Source organism: Oncorhynchus clarkii, chromosome 19, assembly GCF_045791955.1.
Source record: "Oncorhynchus clarkii lewisi isolate Uvic-CL-2024 chromosome 19, UVic_Ocla_1.0, whole genome shotgun sequence".
Taxonomy (NCBI): Eukaryota; Metazoa; Chordata; class Actinopteri; order Salmoniformes; family Salmonidae; genus Oncorhynchus; species Oncorhynchus clarkii.
Window position 1 is genome coordinate 51,582,507 of NC_092165.1, and position 20,497 is coordinate 51,603,003.

The following is a 20,497-nucleotide window of genomic DNA, read 5'->3' on the forward strand; positions in this document are numbered from 1 at the left end:
GCTATTCCATGTGAGAAATTGGCAAGAAACGGAAGATCTCGTACAACGCTGTGTACTACTCCCTTCACAGAACAGCGCAAACTGGCTCTAACCAGAATAGAAAGAGGAGTGGGTGGACAACTGACCAAGAGGACAAGTACATTACAGTGTCTAGTTTGAGAAACAGACGCCTCACAAGTCCTCAACTGGCAGCTTCATTAAATAGTGCCCGCAAAACACCAGTCTCAACGTCAACAGTGAAGAGGCGACTCCGGGATGCTGGCCTTTTCTAGGCAGAGTTCCTCTGTCCAGTGTTTGAGTTATTTTGCCCATCTTAATCTTTTATTTTTATTGGCCAGTCTGAGATATGGCTTTTTCTTTGCAACTCTGCCTAGAAGGCCAGCCTCCTGGAGTTGCAAACTTTTGAACGGCAGTGTACATCAGTACCAGTCAAAAGTTTGGACACACCTATTCATTCGAGGGTTTTTTCTTAATTTTTGTACTATTTTCTACATCATAGAATAATAGTAAAGACATCAAAACTATGAAATAACACATATGGAATCATGTAGTAACCAAAACAAGTGTAGCCACCCTTTTCCTTGATGACACTCTTGGCATTCTCTCAACCAGCTTCATGGGGTAGTCGCCTGGAATGCATTTCAATTAACAGGTGTGCCTTGTTAAAAGTTAATTTGTGGAATTTATTTCCTTCTTAATGCGTTTGAACCAATCAGTTGTGTTGTGACAAGGTAGGGGGGTATACAGAAGATAGCCCTATTTGGAAAAAGACAAAGTCCATATTATGGCAAGAACAGCTCAAATAAGCAAAGAGAAATGACAGTCCATCAAAACTATAAGACATGAAGGTCAGTCAATGCGGAAAATTTCAAGAACTGTGCAGTCGAAAAACTATCAAGCACTATGATAAAACAGGCTCTCATGAGGATCGCCACAGGAAAGGAAGACCCACAGTTATCTCTGCTGCAGAGGATAAGTTCATTCAAGTTAACTGCACCTCAGATTGCAGGCCAGATAAATGCTTCACAGAGTTCAAGTAACAGACACATCTCAACATCAACTTTTCAGAGTAGACTGCATAAATCAGGCCTTCATGGTCGAATTGCTGCAAAGAAACCACTACTAAAGGACACCAATAATAAGAAGAGACTTGCTTGGGCCAAGAAATATGAGCAATGAACATTAGAATGGTGGAAATGTGTCCTTTTGTTCTGATGAGTCCAAATTTGAGATTTTTGGTTCCAACCGCCATTTCTTTGTGAGACTTAGAGTAGGTGAACAGATGATCTCCATATGTGTCGTTCCCACCGTGAAGCATGGAGGAGGAGGTGTGGTGGTGTGGGGGTGCTTTGCTGGTTACACTGTCGGTGATTTATTGAAAATTCAAGGGACACTTAACCAGCATGGCTACCACAGCATTCTGCAGTGATACGCCATCCCATCTAGTTTGCGCTTAGTGGGACTATCATTGTTTTTCAACAGGACAATGACCCAACACACCTCCAGGCTGTGTAAGGGCTGTTTGAAGGAGAGTGATGGAGTGCTGCATCAGATGACCTGGCCTCCACAATCACCCAACCTCAACCCAATTGAGATGGTTTGGGATTAGTTGGACCGCAGTGTAAAGGAAAAGCAGCCAACAAGTGCTCAGCATATGTGGGAACTCCTTCAAGACTGTTGGAAAAGCATTCCAGTTGAAGCTGGTTGAGAGAATGCCAAGAGTGTGCAAAGCTGTCATCAAGGCAGTCAAAAAACTATCAAGCGCTATAGCTATACTTTGAAGAATAGATTTGTTTAACACTTTTTTGGTTACTACTTAATTCCATGTGTGTTATTTAATAGTTTTGATGTCTTCACTATTATTCTACAATGTAGAAAATTAAAAATAAAGAAAAAACATTGAATGAGTAGGTGTTCTAAAACTTTTGACTGATACTGTATATATAGATAGATCGAAATAGTGACACGACGAATAAATATACAGTGTATAACAAATAAAAATAAAGAGTAATATTAACATGGATATATACAGGAAGTACCAGTACAGAGTCGATGTGCAAGGTAATTGAGGTAGCTATCTACATATAGGTAGGGGTAAAGTGACAAGGCAACAGGATAAATAGAAGCAGGTAGCATTTGATGAGCTATTTCGCTGTATTGTTTAACAGTCTTATGGCATGGGGCTGTTCAGGGTCCTGTTGGTTCTAGACTTGGTGCGTTAGTACCGCTTGTCATACGGTAGCAAAGAGAACAGTCTATGACTTGGGTGGCTGGAGTCCTTTACAATTTTTTGGGGCCTTCCTCTGACACCACCTGATGTAAATGTCCTGGATGGCAGTGATGTACTGGGCCATACTCACCCCCCTCTGTAGCGCCTTGGGGTCGGGTGCCTTGCAGTTGCCGTAACCAAGCAGGTGATGCAGCCAGTCAAGATGCTCTCAATGGTGCAGCTGTATAACTTTTTGAGGATCTTATGGTGAAGTCAGTGAAGACACTTGTCAGCTGGTCAGCAAATGCTCTTAGTACGCGTTTTGGTATTCTGTCTCACTCAGCGGCCTTGAAAATGTTAACCTGTTTAAAGGTCTTACTCGCATTGGCTACGTAGACATTATGTACAGGAGACATTTGTACAAAAAAGTTACGATCAGCGTAAAAAAAAACACACAAAGTAACATAATTGGTCAGGAGCCCGTAAGACAGCTGCTTATCCCATGTAGATATCAGAGCTGTTCAGCAGTTCAACCTATTCTATTTCAGTAATACACAAACCAGTTCAACCTATTCTATTTCAGTAATACACAAACCAGTTCAACCTATTCTGTTTCAGTAATACACAAACCAGTTCAACCTATTCTATTTCAGTAATACACAAACCGCAATGCAAGATCACTAGCAAATGTATAGCCACAACAGTGTCAACAGTAAAAACCAGGGGTGGCCAACCAATGCAGGTTTTTGCTCCAGACCTGCTCCAACACACAATAGGCCTGGGCTAAATACAGCAAAACTCATAACAACCCGGTGTTTATCTTTGTGATTGTAATAGACAAGTCTGATTCTATCATATGAACCCATTGTTGATCAACCAACACAACTGATTTTCCATTCTGATAATACTGTAGCAGCAAACAGGTCACACTTGGCCAGTATGTGTCTGCCATCTGCTGGTAAAACTGCATCTGATCAACGTATTTATTCATAATGTCTTATCACAGATTCATAGTTCATACCTACATCAAATCAAGGAGTCTATTATTATATTATCTTCACCCTTAGAAGTAGTTGAAACGGCAATTGATAACCAATACTATACTTTAACTTTACAATGAAATGGTTAAAAACACATGGGTCATTATTAGACTGTATCGAATTCCATATAGTTCTATTGCCTTTGATAAACCGACACACACAGCAAGGTATGCTATTCTTTCTCTCACCCAGGACAGGTGGATGTTTTGAGTAGATTATCTGATAGATTTACTCGTTGTATATTGACCCACTTGTGAAGTGGAGTGTGTGTTCATAACGTGGAGTGATGCGAAAGTGGGTAATGCCTCATACCAAACGAATTCCCAGGACTGCCAAAACCGACCATTCTGTCCATGTGTCTGAGTGTTTGTGTGTGTGTTTTGGGTTTTTGATAAGCTTTGGATAAACAGTATTTTGATAAACAGTTTGTGGATATAATATTGTGTTACTGAATAAATGTATAGACATAAATTATTTATGAATGCACCACCATTGCCTCACCTTATAGTGTTCTTTGTATAATTATGTCAACCATGTTGGATGAATCCAAATGAAAGAAACCAGTAACATAACTCATAGTTTATAACTAGCTTATCATTTTACCATGTCATTTTTTTGTACAACCAAGCAGCATAATCAATGTAAATGTTAATACACAAGTTTCCACTTCTTACATCTTTAAAAAGGTGGACCTACATGATGACAAACAATGTCTGCTGATCTAACTATGCATTACGCCAATAAATAATCAACAGGAGATTTTTTGTAGGTAGAATACCATATCTCTATCGATCCCAATAACAAATTAATAACAAATGAATACCAGATCAGGATAAATGCATCTTTCTAGAGCTCCGACTTTCCGACCTGAACATCACCGATGTCCTGATTTGACCTCATTTTTTTCCATAGTTCCCAGTTGTCTTGAAAGCACAGAAATAATCAACAAGCATGGCATAGCACAATTATACAAAGACCACAGCTTGTGAACAAAGTTATCTTCACAATCATTTAAACGTTTCTTTGCCGTCTCTGTCTGCTGAAGAGAGTCTAGAAAAGTTCAATGGAATTTTGGAGATGGTTCCTCAATGTGGAAAAAAGTGAAAAGCTCCCGAGTGGCGCAGCGGTCTAAAGATCTTAGTGCTAGAGGCGTCACTACAGACCCTGGTTTGATTCCAGGCTGTATCACAACCGGCTGTGATTAGGAGTCCCGGCGCACAATTAGCCCAGGGTCGTCTGGGTTCAAATCAAATCAAAATCAAATCTAATGTATTTATATAGCCCTTCGTACATCAGCTGATATCTCAAAGTGCTGTACAGAAACCCAGCCTAAAACCCCAAACAGCAAGCAATGCAGGTGTAGAAGCACGGTGGCTAGGAAAAACTCACTAGAAAGGCCAAAACCTAGGAAGAAACCTAGAGAGGAACCAGGCTATGAGGGGTGGCCAGTCCTCTTCTGGCTATGCTGGGTGGAGATTATAACAGAACATGGCCAAGATGTTCAAATGTTCATAAATGACCAGCAGGGTCAAATAATAATAATAATCACAGTAGTTGTCGAGGGTGCAGCAAGTCAGCACCTCAGGAGTAAATGTCAGTTGGCTTTTCATAGCCGATCATTAAGAGTATCTCTACCACTCCTGCTGTCTCTAGAGAGTTGAAAACAGCAGGTCTGGGACAGGTAGCACGTCCGGTGAACAGGTCAGGATTCCATAGCCGCAGGCAGAACAGTTGAAACTGGAAGAGCAGCACGGCCAGGTGGACTGGGGACAGCAAGGAGTCATCATGCCAGGTAGTCCTGAGGCATGGTCCTAGGGCTCAGGTCCTCCGAGAGAAAGAGAGAAAGAAAGAATTAGCGAGAGCATACTTAAATTCACACAGGACACCGGATAAGACAGGAGAAGTACTCCAGATATAACAAACTGACCCTAGCCCCCCAACACATAAACTACTGCAGCATAAATACTGGGGGCTGAGACAGGAGGGGTCAGGAGACACTGTGGCACCATCCGATGATACCGCCTGGCAAGGGCCAAACAGGAAGAATATAACCCCACCCACTTTGCCAAAGCACAGCCCCCACACCACTAGAGAGATATCTTCAACCACCAACTTACCATCCTGAGACAAGGCCGAGTATAGCCCACAAAGATCTCTGCCACGGCACAACCCAAGGGGGGGCGCCAACCCAGACAGGAAGATCACATCAGTGACCCAACCCACTCAAGTGACGCACACCTCCTAGGGACGGCATAACAGAGCACCAGTAAGCCAGTGACTCAGCCCCTGTAATAGGGTTAGAGGCAGAGAATCCCAGTGGAGAGAGGGGAACCGGCCAAGCAGAGACAGCAAGGGCGGTTCGTTGCTCCAGAGCCTTTCCGTTCACCTTCACACTCCTGGGCCAGACTACACTCAATCATATGACCCACTGAAGAGATGAGTCTTCAGTAAAGACTTTTCTCACATGGGTAAGCAGACCATTCCATAAAAATGGAGCTCTATAGGAGAAAGCCCTGCCTCCAGCTGTTTGCTTAGAAATTCTAGGGACGTGTAGGTATGTACGGCAGGACCAAATCAGAGAGATAGGTAGGAGCAAGCCCATGTAATGCTTTGTAGGTTAGCAGTAAAACCTTGAAATCAGCCCTTGCCTTAACAGGACGCCAGTGTAGGAAAGCTAGCACTGGAGTAATATGATCACATTTTTTGGTTCTAGTCAGGATTATAGCAGCCGTATTTAGCACTAACTGAAGTTTATTTAGTGCTTTATCCGGGTAGCAGGAAAGTAGAGCATTGCAGTAGTCTAACCTAGAAGTAACATGGATGAATTTTTCTGCATCGAAATGCATTGATTTTTGCAATGTTACGTAGATGGAAAAAATATGTCCTTGAAACAGTCTTGATATGTTCGTCAAAAGAGAGATCAGGGTCCAGAGTAACGCCGAGGTCCTTCACAGTTTTATTTGAGACGACTGTACAACCATCAAGATTAATTTTGTCACGCCCTGGCCTTAGTATTCTGTGTTTTCTTTATTATTTTGGTTAGGCCAGGCTGTGACATGGGTGATTTATGTGTTTTGTCTTATCTAGGGGTTTTGTAGATTAATGGGGTTGTGTTCAGTTGAGTGTTCTAGGTAAGTCTATGGTTGCCTGGAGTGGTTCTCAATCAGAGGCAGGTGTTTATCGTTGTCTCTGATTGGGAACCATATTTAGGCAGCCATATTCTGTGGGTATTTTGTGGGTGATTGTTTCCTGTCTCTGTGTTCTCTGCTCCAGTTAGGACTGTTTCGGTTTTGACACGTTTTCTTATTTTGTATTTGTATAGTGTTTACGTTTTCGTCTGTATTAAAGATGCTTAACAATAGCCACGCTGCATTTTGGTCCTCCTCTCCTTCCCAGGAAGAAAACCGTTGCAAATTTGGGTCAGGGTTTGGCTGGGGTAGGCCGTCATTGTAAATCAGAATTTGGTCTTAACTGACTCGCCTAGTTAAAGGTTAAATAAAAATTCAATCGGACGTTGGACTTGTCCTCCCTATTTGGTAGCAACTCCATGTGGATGGCTGGACTAGCTGTGTGCATAGGAGTTGTTCTCCTCTGTTTTTGAGCAATATGTTTATCTTAGACTGACTGTCATTTCATATAAATCTGATTTTTTTTTTAAACCAAATATTTCACTGTGTAAATTCATTGGGTAGGCCTGTAGTATTATTCATAATAAATCCTCTTTAGCTCGTGGAGTCCCATGAAAAAACTAGACTTACAATAGCTTATTGTTCACTTATTTCAATTTTGTTTTATTTACTACTACAGTCTGTTCTTGCCTGCTGAATGTAAAATGCAGAAACCAAAGGAAAGCCTATTTACATTTCGCTGATTCTGTTGAAAAATATTTATTAAACGGAACGAAACGGGAAGAGAGAGAGAGCGCACACACCGCGGTGTGATCAAAATCCCCCATATGAGTAGCCTGATAATTTACCCTTCTGGACCTTGTATGCAAACAGTTGAGAATAACCATAAGTGATCGAAATAGTTGCATAATCAGGCTGTATGGTACTCCTTGTATATAGCTCCATTCTTGTGTATGTTACCATTTTAATGTAATTATTTTTTCAACTGCATCGTTGGGAATGGCTCATAATCAAGGTTAAATCTACACCAGTTGTATTCGGGGCATGTGACAAATTCAATTTAATTAGATTTGATGCAGTTATTTTGACATGAAGCATTTAAAACGGTACATTTGAGCGGTCTTGCTCTTTCTTCACTATTATCAGAGGGCTGTTATCAATCTGTACAAGACATGCCAGTCTATTTTGGCTAAAAGTAAAGGAGAGACTGACTGCATCACGTCTTGTTTTTAGAAGAAGCATAATGTTTTGAATATTCCAAATTGTTTACATAGTAAATTTACACACAGCACTGACACACACACTTAACCCCACCAAATGAGTGACGTTTAAAATGTATGTAGTTCTGTCCTTAAGCTGTTCTTGTCTATTAATGTTCCGTATTATCGTGTATTGTTTGTACCACAGGAAGAGTAGCTGCTGCAATCACCCCAGCTAATGGGGATCCCAAAAATATATATTTCTAATTAGCCTACATCCCTACAGTTTACAGCTATAGCCAATAATTGTATATTCACTTGATAACAATACTACATTCCTCATTGTACTGTGTTGTTGTAGCCTAGGTAGAATTGTTATTTTCTTATAACGTAGGCCTAATCAATAGCGGAGCTTTGCGTGACCGACTGCTACAGAGCTCAGCCTGGAGGAACGCACAGATCGGACATTTCATCATATGTACACTTTTTTTTCTTGCCCTTTGACAGGTGAATATATTTATAGCTACAATATTTAGTTAATGAGGATCCTAATATCTAGCTTATTATTTAGCTTACTCGGCTACACAACTCCAGACTCTCTCTTTCCAGCTATTCCCGTGCGCAGTAGGCTGTAGGCTACCGAGGCAAACCTCAGATATTCCTGTTTTCATGAAATCCCAGGAAAAACTGTAGTCTACAAAAACTACAGGAGATTTAGATCAGCATCATCTAACCGGGAAAATAAATTACAGTGCAGCTTTTGTCCACAGGGTGGCACTTGTGAAGTCAGATAATGTTTCTTATGTCCACAAGGTGTCACTGTTAGAGAAAGTGTGAGATAGTATGAACCCATTCAACCCATAGAGGCAGTATTGTGTAAATCGATCGGTAAGGCAAAGGAGTGGGTATTCAGGGACCCAGTCTATTGGTCGCACCTCCCGACAGTTCAGTTTTCTCACAATCTGATTGGAGGACGGTTGTTACCGGGTATGAAACCGCAGTGGCGGCAAGAGGGTTTCCACACCAGTCACAAAGTCAACATTTGTGATAAAAATACGTTTTTCGATGTTCATTTAAGGTTAGACATACGGTTATCAGTGTGGTTAAGGTTAGATTCCAATTTTAAGAATATACATTCTGAAAATAGGCGGGATTTAGCCATAATTATGACATTGTGGCTATAGAAGCTAAGTGATGGCCAAAGAGAGACAAAATAGTTACTTGATGGGTGTTTATGTAATACTGAATGTCTAACCTACAAGGTTGACTTGACTACTGGTTACACCTTTATTAGGTTTTATATAATAATCTGTATTATTAAAGCAATCCAGAGACTGAGTTATCAATTGACACAAATTATAATGTAACACTACTTCATAACGATACTTGTGAGGTTTCTTACCTGTATCACAGGGCATACACCAGTCGGCCAGGCTTATAAATACAGAGGCAAGGATATGAGTGCCTATACATCCCGCTGCCTCATAGCATAGTTTGGATTAGAGCTGCTGAATGGGACAAAAAGTCCTTTGGCCTGCACGTTCCACTAAACCAACAGGATGTGGTCCAGTCCAGAGCTGTGATCAGTCAGCGTATTGAACAGGAAGTGTTTCAGCTGACTGACTCACATAGGATGTGGCAAGACACTACTCTATTCCTCTACCATATAACTGGGGGAGTGACTGGAAAGGAATGTTGACTAACTAGAGGGCTGTTCTGATTTTTTATAAAGGACCATCTAAGGTCAAAGGGAGATTAGCTACAAACACAACAGTTAATAATGTCTTTATTACAAATGTGTATTAAATAATATGAAAAATCAGTAAGTAATTATCACAGTATAGACAATTTTTTTTACACAATTAAGTCATTTTCCCAAATTAACAAATGTAGTTTGAAATACAACACAATCACATAGATATTATGTACAAATATACATACAAAGAAGACAGGTGAAATGTAGAAGACAAACTTCATTACAAAGGCTTTGGCAAAAGAGTGCATACATACAAACAATTGTGTAAAATATCTGAAAAGTAAACAAAACAATGCCTTTTGCAAAACAAAAATGTACAAATGAGCAGTAAAATAAATAAAAAATACAGAGTCCAGTGCATGTCTTCAGACATTATCCATGAGTAAAATGGCAGCCTTGTGTGCTTGGCTGCCCCCCCTATCCATGTCATGGTTTGGGGGTTTTGGGTAAGAAGTCACTAGTGGGTAGTGTTGGGCAGAGTCTAGTTTAAGGCAGGTACCAGCATACTGAGGGAGAGTGAGGCAGGGTTTGACGGCAGAGGCTTGGGAGAGGACATTTTGTTGGGGCTGCGCACCTCGGCCTGCCAGGAGGGGGTCTTCTTGCTGGTCATGTGACGGCGGGCATGTTTGGTCAGGTGGTCGCTACGCATAAAGCGCCGTTCACACACGGGACACACAAACTTCTTCTCGCCCGTGTGGGTCCGGCGGTGACGCGAGAGCTCGTCAGAGCGCGCAAACTTCTTGTCGCAGCCCTCCCAACTGCAACTGAAGGGCTTCTCACCTGAGAGAGAAAATTAGAAATAGTGTAAGTGATCAAGTCATTATCATTTAGTCACCAACAAACCCCAACACGCTTTGAGTCAAATAAATGACCTTATAATCTTCAGTTTAAATCGTGATACACAAATCAAGATCCTAACATTTTATCCCATAAATGTCAGGTTCTCTCTACTTCCATTCATCCATGAGAAGCACTGTGAACTCTCGCTTACCTGTGTGTGTTCGGAGGTGTGCCTTGAGGTGGGAGCTCTTGAAGTAAGTCTTCCTGCAGCCGGGGAAGTTGCACACGTAGTTCCTCCGGCGGGAGAAGTCCATCTTCGTGGCGCTGCAGGGCCCGGCGGGCACGTAGACCGGGGCGGGGGCCAGAGGTAGCAGCTTGGTGTGGCCCAGGGTCATGACAGTCTGTGGGGAGCAGTGGGGTGCCTGAGACATGTGGGACTGGGGGAGAACCAGCATCACAGTGCCCTGGGGCATAGCCTGGCCCATGAGGAAGGGCTGCTGAAGGGCCCCTAGAGGGCCAGACTGGGGCAGGATGGATGTGGGGGTCCTGGATGTCTGCATCGGGCCCTGGATGAACGCTGAGATCATCCCTGATTGGCTGGTCACCGGGAACATCTGGCAGATGATTGGAGGAATGGAGGTGGTGGGCGGGGAGAGGCGTGTGGGCAGGCTGTTTTGTGATTGGGTGTTAGCGGGAGGAGGGGAGGGGCTCTCCTTACAGTGGATAGCCTTTGGCTCTTCCTTCTCAGTCTTGACTGGTTGTTCCCTACAGGAAGAGATGAGGGTGAGGTTGGGTGTGAAGGGAGGTTTGCTGCTCTGTTCAGTCTTTACTGTGTGCTGTTGATGGACCACCAGCTCTGAGATCCTCTGTTGCTCGGTGGGGTGTGCTGGAATTTGCTCGCAGGGCTGTGTGTCTGCGGTGTGGCGGATGACGCTGGTTACCATTGCTCGGCAGGGTGGTGGGGTCTTTCCAGTAGTTGGGGACTCAGCAATAGAGGCCATGAGCGGTCGTGGGACCCCACAGACCCTTACAGAAAGGCTGGAGCTGGGCCGGCTCAGAGGAGAGGTGCTTGTGTGGATGGCAGCGCTGGTGGGGGTTTCAGCAAAGCTGGGGCTGTGAGGAGGTGTCATACACTGGAAACCAGAGAGAAAAAGGCAAGACAGAATCAGTGTATGTGCACCATACTAGGAAGCTTTTTCAAACAGAAATTTGCATCCTGCAGCACTAAATCCAAAAAGTTTTGGGACACTGTGAAGTCCATGGAGAATAACAGTACCTCCTCCCAGCTGCCCACTGCACTGAGGCTAGGAAACACGGTCACCACCGATGAATCTACGATAATCTAGAGTTTCAATAAGCATTTGTCTACGACTGGCCACGCTTTCCACCTAGCTACCCCAATCCCAACCAACAGCTCTGCAACCCCCGCAGCAACTGGCCCAAGCCCCCCCAGCTTCTCCTTCACCCAAATCCAGACAAATCCAAATCCTGAAAAAGCTGCAAAACCTGGACCCCTACAAATCAGCTGGGCTAGACAATTTGGACCCTCTTCCGAAAATTATCCGCTGCCATTGTCGCAACCCCTATTACTAATCTGTTCAACCTCTTTCTGAGATTCCTAAAGCTTGGAAAGCGGCCGCGGTCATCCCCCTTTTCAAAGGGGGAAGACACTCAAGACCCAAACTGTTACAGACCTATATCCATCCTGCCCTGCCTTTCTAAAGTCTTCGAAAGCCAAGTGAACAAACAGATCACCGACCATCTCGAATCACACAGTACTTTCTCCGCTATGCAATCTGGTTTCCGAGCTGGTCACGGGTGCACCTCAGCCACACTCAAGGTTCTAAACAATATCATAATGCCCATCGATCAAAATAAAAAAACAGTACTGTGCAGCAGTCTTCATCGACCTGGCCAAGGCTTTCGACCCTGTCAATCAAAGTACGCTAATGACTGCCTCGCCTGGTTCACTAACTACTTCTCAGACAGAGTTCAGTGTGTCAAATTGGAGGGCATGTTATCCGGACCTCTGGCAGTCTCTATGGGGGTGCCACAGGGTTCAATTCTCGGGCCGACTCTTTTCTCTGTATATATCAATGATGTCGCTCTTTCTTTTATCCACCTCTACGCAGACGACACCATTCTGTATACATCTGGCCCTTCTTTGGACACTGTGTTAACAAACCTCCAAAACTAACTTCAATGCCATACGACACTCCTTCTGTGGCCTCCAACTGCTTTTAAACGCTAGTAAAACTAAATGCATGCTCTTCAACCGATCGCTGCCCGCACCCGCCCGCCCGCCAAGCATCACTACTCTGGACAGTTCTGACTTAAAATATGTGGACAACTATAAATACCTAGGAGTCTGGCTAGACTGTAAACTCTCCTTCCAGACTCATTTAGCATCTCCATTCCAAAGTTAAATCTAGAATCGCCTTCCTATTTCACAACAAAGCCTCCTTCACTCATGCTGCCAAACATACCCTCATAAAACTGACTATCCTACCAATCCTTGACTTCGGCGATGTCATTTACAAAATAGCCTCCAACACTACTCTGCAAATTGGATGCAGTCTATCACAGTGCCATCTGTTGTGTCACCAAAGCCCCATATACTACCCACCATTGCGACCTGTATGCTCTCGTTGGCTGGTCCTCGCTACATATTCGTCGCCAAACAATCTATAAGTCGTGGCTAGGTAAAGCTCCGCCTTATCTAAGCCCACTGGTCACCATAGTAACACCCACCCATAGCACGCGCTCCCACAGGTACAGATGAGTCGGAAGTTTACATAAACTGAGTTTAAATGTATTTGGCTAAGGTGTTTCACAATTCCTGACATTTAATCCTAGTAAAAATTCCCAGTCTTAGGTCAGTTAGGATCACCACTTTATTTTAAGAATGTGAACCCCTATAAGCTACAGGATTGAGGTCAGGGCTTTGTGATGGCCACGCCAATACGTTGACTTTGTTGTCCTTAAGCCATTTTGCCACAACTTTGGAAGTATGCTTGGGGTCATTGTCCATTTGGAAGACCCATTTGCGACCAAGCTTTAACTTTCTGACTGATGTCTTGAGATGTTGCTTCAATATATCCACATCATTTTCCTGCCTCATGATGCCATCTATTTTGTGAAGTGCACCAGTCCCCCCTGCAGCAAAGCACCCCCACAACATGATGCTGCCACCCCCGTGCTTCACGGTTGGGATGGTGTTCTTCGGCTTGCAAGCCTCCTCTTTTCCTCCAAACATAACGATGGTCATTATGACCAGAGGACATTTCTACAAAAAGTACAATCTTTGTCCCCATGTGCAGTTGCAAACCGTAGTCTGGCTTTATTTAATGGCGGTTTTGGAGCATTGGCTTCTTCCTTGCTGAGCGGCCTTTCAGGTTATGTCGATATAGGACTCGTTTTACTGTGGCTATAGATACTTTTGTACCCATTTCCTCTAGCATCTTCACAAGGTCCTTTGCTGTTGTTCTGGGATTGATTTGCACTTTTCGCACCAAAGCACATTCATCTGTAGGAGACAACGCGGCTCCTTCCTGAGTGGTATGACCGCTGCGCGGCCCCATGGTGTTTATACTTGGTACTATTGTTTGTACAGATGGACATGGTAACTTCAGGCGTTTGGAAAATGCTTCCAAGGATGAACCAGACTTGTGGAGGTCTACAATTTTGGCTAATTTATTTTGATTTTCCCATGATGTCAAGCAAATAGGCACCGAGTTTGAAGGTAGGTCTTGAAATACATCCACAGGTACACCTCCAATCGACTCAAATTATGTCAATTAGCCTAACAGAAGCTTCTAAAGCCACGGCATAATTTTCTGGAATTTTCAAAGCTGTTTAAAGGCACAGTCAATTTAGCATATGTAAACTTCTGACCCACTGGAATTGTTATACAGTGAATTATAAGTGAAATAATCTATCTGTAAACAGTTGTTGGAAACATTACTTGTGTCATGAACAAAGTAGATGTCCTAACTGACTTGGCAAAACCAATATTTGTTAACAAGAAATTAGTGGAGTGGTTGAAAAACGAGTTTTAATGACTCCAACCTAAGTGTATGTAAACTTCCGAATTCAACTGTATATTTCACTGGTCAATCCCCCAAAGCCAACACCTCCTCTGGCCGCCTTTCCTTACAGTTCTCTGCTGCCAATGACTGGAACGAATTACAAAAATCACTGAAGTTGGTGATATCTCCCTCACTAACTTCAAGCATAGGCTGTCAGAGCAGCTTACCGATCGCTGCAGCTGTACACAGCCCATCTGTAAATAGCCCATCCATCCAACCAACTACCTACCTCATCTCCATATTAGTTTTTTTTATGCTCTTTTGCACACCAGTGTTTCTACTTGCACATCCTCATATGCACATCTATCACTGCAGTGTTCATTGTTAAATTGTAATTACGTCGCCACTATGGCCTATTTATTGCCTTACCTCCTTACTTCATTTGCACACACTGTATACATTTTCTATTGTGTTATTGACTGTATGTTTGTTTATCCCATGTGTAACAAACACTGTGTTGTTGTTTTTGTTGCACTGCTTTGCTTTATCTTGGCCATGTCGCAATTGTTAATGAGAACTTGTTTTGTAGAACAAAAAACCACTGTGGTGTTCTAGTACAGCCACTGTGGTGTTCTAGTACAGCCACTGTGGTGTTCTAGTGCAGCCACTGTGATGTTCTAGTGCAGCCACTGTGGTGTTCTAGTGCAGCCACTGTGGTGTTCTAGTACAGCCACTGTGGTGTTCTAGTACAGCCACTGTGGTGTTCTAGTACAGCCACTGTGGTGTTCTAGTGCAGCCACTGTGGTGTTCTAGTGCAGCCACTGTGGTGTTCTAGTGCAGCCACTGTGGTGTTCTAGTGCAGCCACTGTGGTGTTCTAGTGCAGCCACTGTGGTGTTCTAGTGCAGCCACTGTGGTGTTCTAGTGCAGCCACTGTGGTGTTCTAGTACAGCCACTGTGGTGTTCTAGTACAGCCACTGTGGTGTTCTAGTACAGCCACTGTGATGTTCTAGTACAGCCACTGTGATGTTCTAGTACAGCCACTGTGATGTTCTAGTACAGCCACTGTGGTGTTCTAGTACAGCCACTGTGGTGTTCTAGTACAGCCACTGTGGTGTTCTAGTACAGCCACTGTGGTGTTCTAGTACAGAAGTCCTAGGTTGGGTGTGTTCCGTTTCAAATTGGAGGTTTATGTAGCTGTTAGGAGAGATACGTGACCACAGTAGGCACGTATGCACACTACACTAATGACTAGTTCGAGATGGGTGGCTGTAAAACAGTGATTTTTACAACCAGCAGCTGAGAGAGATGAGCACTGGGTGAAGTTGAAACAGCCTATCTCTTTATCTATTTCCTGACACCTGTGCAACAACCTCCCTAACCCCTCCAACCCCTATAAGCCATGCAAAGTTTTTAGCAAACACACCAACCTGAGATAAAGATAGTCTCAACGCTGGTTTACACAGTAAGTCAAAGCTAGGACTCACAGATGTTTATGTGTGATGGTTGTTTTGGATGTGTGGTGTTTATGGTTGTCCATAGAGAATACACTCTTACCAGGGAGGAGAGCGAGACAAAGTCTTTGGGGGGCTCCGGTGGGTCCGGAGGCAAAAGGGAGTCGCAGGAGTCCGAGGCGGGGGTAAGGGGTCTGGGTTTGCAGGGGTTGGGGCGGTGTTGGCCCCAAGAGCTCATGCAGACCAGAGCCTCTGCAGCCTCCAGGTCTGTGTACTCCAGACTGCAGCCTGGGGAGGACTGCTCACTGTAGTGCATCTTCCTCTTCAGATAGGAGCCGCAATAGTCCATCACCATCCCATTCATCTGGAGGAAAGAAAGTTTTTCTGATGATGGTATAATAGAAGACTGGTGAGTCACAATAGGGACTAATCACAACGATAACTGGGAAATGAGACCCAATCAAAACCATACAGCTATATGTATTCATTTGCATCCAAATGACCTCAAATAAATGTGTGAAATGTTTCTATTCTTACCAGTCATTAGCTTAATGTCAAGTGCCAGTTGCTACGAGGTTGTCACAGTGTGGCCGTTAAGAGTGCTGAAGGAGCAGACTTTTGAGATTACATCCCATCTGCCCTAAGCCTACAGCCAAGTAACCTCCCATTGCCAAATATAGACCAACTAGTAATGTGTCCCTACCACTTGCCACGTGAGACCGAAACCCGCATGCACAGGGGATGTTACCCTGTGTGAACGCTGCATCAGGAAGTGCTTTGTCTGCAATGACACTATCAGTGATCGTATGGCCACTCCCAACATCAAATAATGTGACCAGTTTCACATAGTGAAAGCGTAGCCCGCCTAGGCAAAACAATACCACTCTACTGGGCAACCTGGTTATCATAGGGTGACGTTGAGTAACATTAACACAGGTCAATAAAACAAATGCTACATTATTGCACAATTCTGTGAACTGGGCACTGTTGAATTAAAGATATTGGACCAACAGTCAATCATTGCGAAGTCATTGGATAATATGATTGGATGGTATAAAATGTAAATATGTCTCAATTAATCTTGTTTTTTTCTCAATAATAATTAACATGACTCAATTACCAACTGAATAATATTGTAACGTAAAAAGTCCAAAGTGAAACTAATAAACTGGAGTGACAAACAAATACAGTATCCTATTGACCCATTATTCGAACGTTTGCCATGAAATAACACGTATGTTGACTTGAAATAATAATATTAATTAAAACATATAAATCTTCTTACCTCATACGAGACTTCAATTTCTGAACATTTTTGTAACGGCATTGTTTAGGTATATTTGAATTAAGTTTAGCGTCAACCGGATATGGAACAAAAGAAGCGGTGTCACTCCGCCCGATCAGTAGAGACTGGCTGTTCAATTCGTTTTCACTACGTCCTCTCTCAGCTGTGTAAAACATCAGGATAAAAAAAGGAAAACAAAATTCACAACACACAGGCGGATGGCAACATGCCACCAATGAAAAACAAATGTGTGTGAGATCTTAGCCAATAGCAGGTGAGACGACGCGTGATCAGTGCATGGTGGCCGGACGATTGGAGGAAATAGGGTGCGTGGCTGTTGGTGGGCGTGCAAAGGGGTCATCGGTGTCAGAAAGAACCCGATGAACTGCAAGTCTGAAAACTAGGTGAAAGGTCTTATGCCGCGTTCATTACAACTGGGAGCTCGGAAATCTCTGACTTCAATGCGTTTAAAACAACTGGGAACTCGGAAAAAACTAGCCTCGACTGGGAATAATCGATTTGTACGGTCAGAATTTCAGAATTCCAACTCGGGACTCTTTCTAGAGCTCCAATTTTCCGACATGAAGAGCACTGACGTCATGATTCGAACTCGTATTTTCCGAGTTCCAAGATGTTTGGAACGCGGAACTAGTGCCGAATGAGGGGACTCCTGAGTTTCTCCCATATGTTTTTGACATACTTTTATGTTTATTATTTTTTACAGGATATCTAAAGCTTTTAGTTTGCCAATGAATACTCTCGTTTTTTGTCAGTTAGTAGTTTGTCAGCTATTAAAATCACAATGCTTTTCAAATTCAGTAAAACGTCATGCTCTATTTTACCACCTTAATGATGTGCATTTCAAGCTACACCATTGTTACATCGTATCTACCTAACAAAGCAGGCGTAACATGAACTTTGTATCAGACCTTAGTAACATTCATATTATATCTGTTACAAAACGTCTCTACTTATTGCTACTTGTAGTAGATATATTACTATGTAGCTAATGTTGGATTTATTTTGACACTTCTGTTTTCAAATACTGCATGAGACCATTGTGAACTTCAGAGGCCTCAGGTTGTCTAATGCATAAAAATATATAACAAACGTAAATCCAAAATCACATTGAAAATTCAACACCCCACAGTAATATAATATATAAACATATAAACATATAAACATTGTTGGGTCATATTTGAGTTAAATATTGTTTTTAGACCCACCCCTCTCAACCCCATATGGTTTATATGGGCTCATAAAAAACATCTTTAGAGGAATTCTAGGGTGGAGCTTGTGAACAACCTAGCCTCTCTGTTTTTGTCCATAGAGCCCAACATTTTGCTCCGGGCTCCATTGTTATGGTACGGAAAAACAGAGAACCGGTATGTAGGATATATCATGTCAAAATCACAGGATGTTGTGTAGGCCTAATACATAATGAAATATGTTATGAACTTATAACAAAGACAATGCATCATATGGCTTCAGAGAAGGCTTACTGTAGCCCTGGACTCAACATTTCATTGCACCAAGAGCATAGCTGTGTTTTAACCATGAGCAACACATTTAATGTAATATCGAAACGGTATTAAATATCCAAATATAATTTTGTTTTTGCAGTTATTGTCTCTACATTACAGGCGGCTGGTGGCACCTTAAATGGGGAGGACGGGCTTAATAGCTGGAATGGAATAAATACAAAGGTATCGAACACCCGGTTTCCATGTATTTGATACTATTTCATTCACTCCATTCTAACCATTATTATGAGCCATCCTCCCCTCAGCATTCTCCTGTGCCTCTATATGTATGGTTTCTCAGAATTGCATGTCACAAATTCAAATGAGCTCTGACCTACATCTCCAAAACTTTGCATCATCAAAATTGTTTACATGATGGAAGAAACTATAGTGTATGTCAAAAACTCTGCAACTGCAGTAGCCTATGTAATTAGATTACAATCTAAGATCTCTGACACACACTTAACACATTTTTTTTTTTAAACTGTTTAAATGTTTTCTACATTCCCCATTCTCTGAACCTCTGAAAAGATTCAAATGAAACCGGTCATCTTCATTCTCTCTGTAGTTCAATGAACCAGTTTTCCCACCCAAACGTATGTCAGGAGCGACCAGGGAGGCCTTGCTCCACTTCCAGTCACATAAGAATGACCTCAGGCAGCAGGGCTGAGTAGGGCTTGGTTGTACAATGCAAACCAGTGCCAGCAGCACAGCATAAGCAGTGAGAGGTGCAGGGGGAGGAGCAGGGCTAGAGATAGAGGCTGCAGCAGCAACAGAAACTGTTTGTGATATAAGTGGGGTAGAACCGTATGAACTCGGCCAACAAGAAAACTGGAGGAAAGGTTAACGCTGGTCAAATCTAGGCTCACACCTCCCCTCTCCTGATAACTCCTCCTCTCACTTCCATGAGGGGACACGGAAAGGGGGAGTTGAGGGCTATCGCCCTGTGAGAGTTAGATATAGCACCCCAGAGGCTATCACTCACTCCCACCCCCAAGCCCTGAAATGCGGACACTTCGGAGTCAAGTAGAGAAATAGTCATTCTCACAGAAGTGCACCTCTCAGATATCAGCCTGCTCTCATAGACTAGAGACTAACATAGTACATGAAAATCCAGGACACTCAAATTCATATGATATGTTACGTTTGGCATGGTTACATAAGACAGAATGTTACTTAAGGCCAAAACAAAAGGAGGTGGTTAGTCAGGGTGTAGCAACCCAATGGTTGCGTATTCTAATCTCATCACGGACAAGTTTAGCATTTTAGCTAATTAGCAACTTTTCAAATACTTACTACTTTTTCGCTACTTTGCAACTACTTAGCATGTTAGCTAACCCTTCCTCTAAGCCTAACCCTAACCTTAACCCTTTAACCTAACTTCTAACCTTAACCCCTAGCCCTAATGTTAGCCAGCTAGCTAACATTAGTATTAGCCAGCTAGCTAACGTTAGCCACAACAAATTGGAATTTGTAACATATCATATGTTTTGCAAAATCTTGTAACATAGTGTAACATATTGTACGTTTTGCTAACTTTGGAACGTATCATTCGAAATTGAATTTGTAACATATCATACGGAATGGATGATGGACATCCACAAATTAATACATACCATACATACGTAACATATCATACTGAAGGAGTTTCCCAGATTTACATACAGAATAATACCAAATGCTCTGGGACCAGGTTGCTGCCATGCATTATTGCAAACTTGTGCTGACTATACACCAAATAGTGTATTAATGATATCAAACCTGTTTGGATATGTCAAGAGAGGGTTTGATATAATCAGCTGGTGTGATGGCACAATGGACAGGAATTTTGTTTTGGCAGTAACATGAGGATAATGATTAAATGCCTCAACTGAACAAACAGACAAGGGGCCTCAAAATGATTGATCAGGGTATCAACATTGAGCATGACAGCATTATAACAAACTACCATTGGGCAAATTTGATCCCACAGGCACAAATGACATGTATTGCATTGACTTCTAATTTGAACCAATACCCTAAAGTTGGTTAATAAATAATAGTTTTTTGATGGTATGACCATCTGGAGATGATCTATATGGGCTATCCAAATAAATT

At 42.7% G+C, this 20,497-nt stretch overlaps 1 protein-coding gene across 2 annotated transcripts; it reads right to left on the reverse strand.

Annotated features, from left to right (window-relative positions):
• Positions 1-9,344: 9,344 nt before the first annotated feature.
• On the reverse strand, positions 9,345-17,059 carry LOC139374325 (Krueppel-like factor 11). Of its 2 annotated transcripts, none has more exons than XM_071115356.1 (4): positions 16,878-17,059; positions 15,696-15,956; positions 10,324-11,245; positions 9,345-10,112 (listed from the first exon to the last, which is right to left on the reverse strand). In XM_071115356.1, the coding sequence occupies exons 1-4, from the start codon at positions 16,917-16,919 to the stop codon at positions 9,814-9,816; spliced, it is 1,524 nt and encodes a 507-aa protein (XP_070971457.1). In that variant the 5' UTR covers positions 16,920-17,059; the 3' UTR covers positions 9,345-9,813. The 2 variants fall into 2 exon arrangements, with proteins under 2 accessions (XP_070971457.1, XP_070971458.1); XM_071115357.1 differs by having other exon boundaries at positions 9,346-10,112; positions 15,696-15,976; positions 16,878-17,019.
• Between the last annotated feature and the right edge of the window lie 3,438 nt (positions 17,060-20,497).

Coding starts and splice junctions, on each gene's coding strand:
- LOC139374325 (XM_071115356.1), bottom strand. CDS start 16,919: ATGCCGTTACAAAAATGTTCAGAAATTGAAGTCTCGTATGAG. Junction 15,957..16,877: donor AAATTGAAGTCTCGTATGAG/GTAAGAAGATTT, acceptor TCTTTCCTCCAG/ATGAATGGGATGGTGATGGA. Junction 10,113..10,323: donor ACACCTCCGAACACACACAG/GTAAGCGAGAGT, acceptor TTTCTCTCTCAG/GTGAGAAGCCCTTCAGTTGC.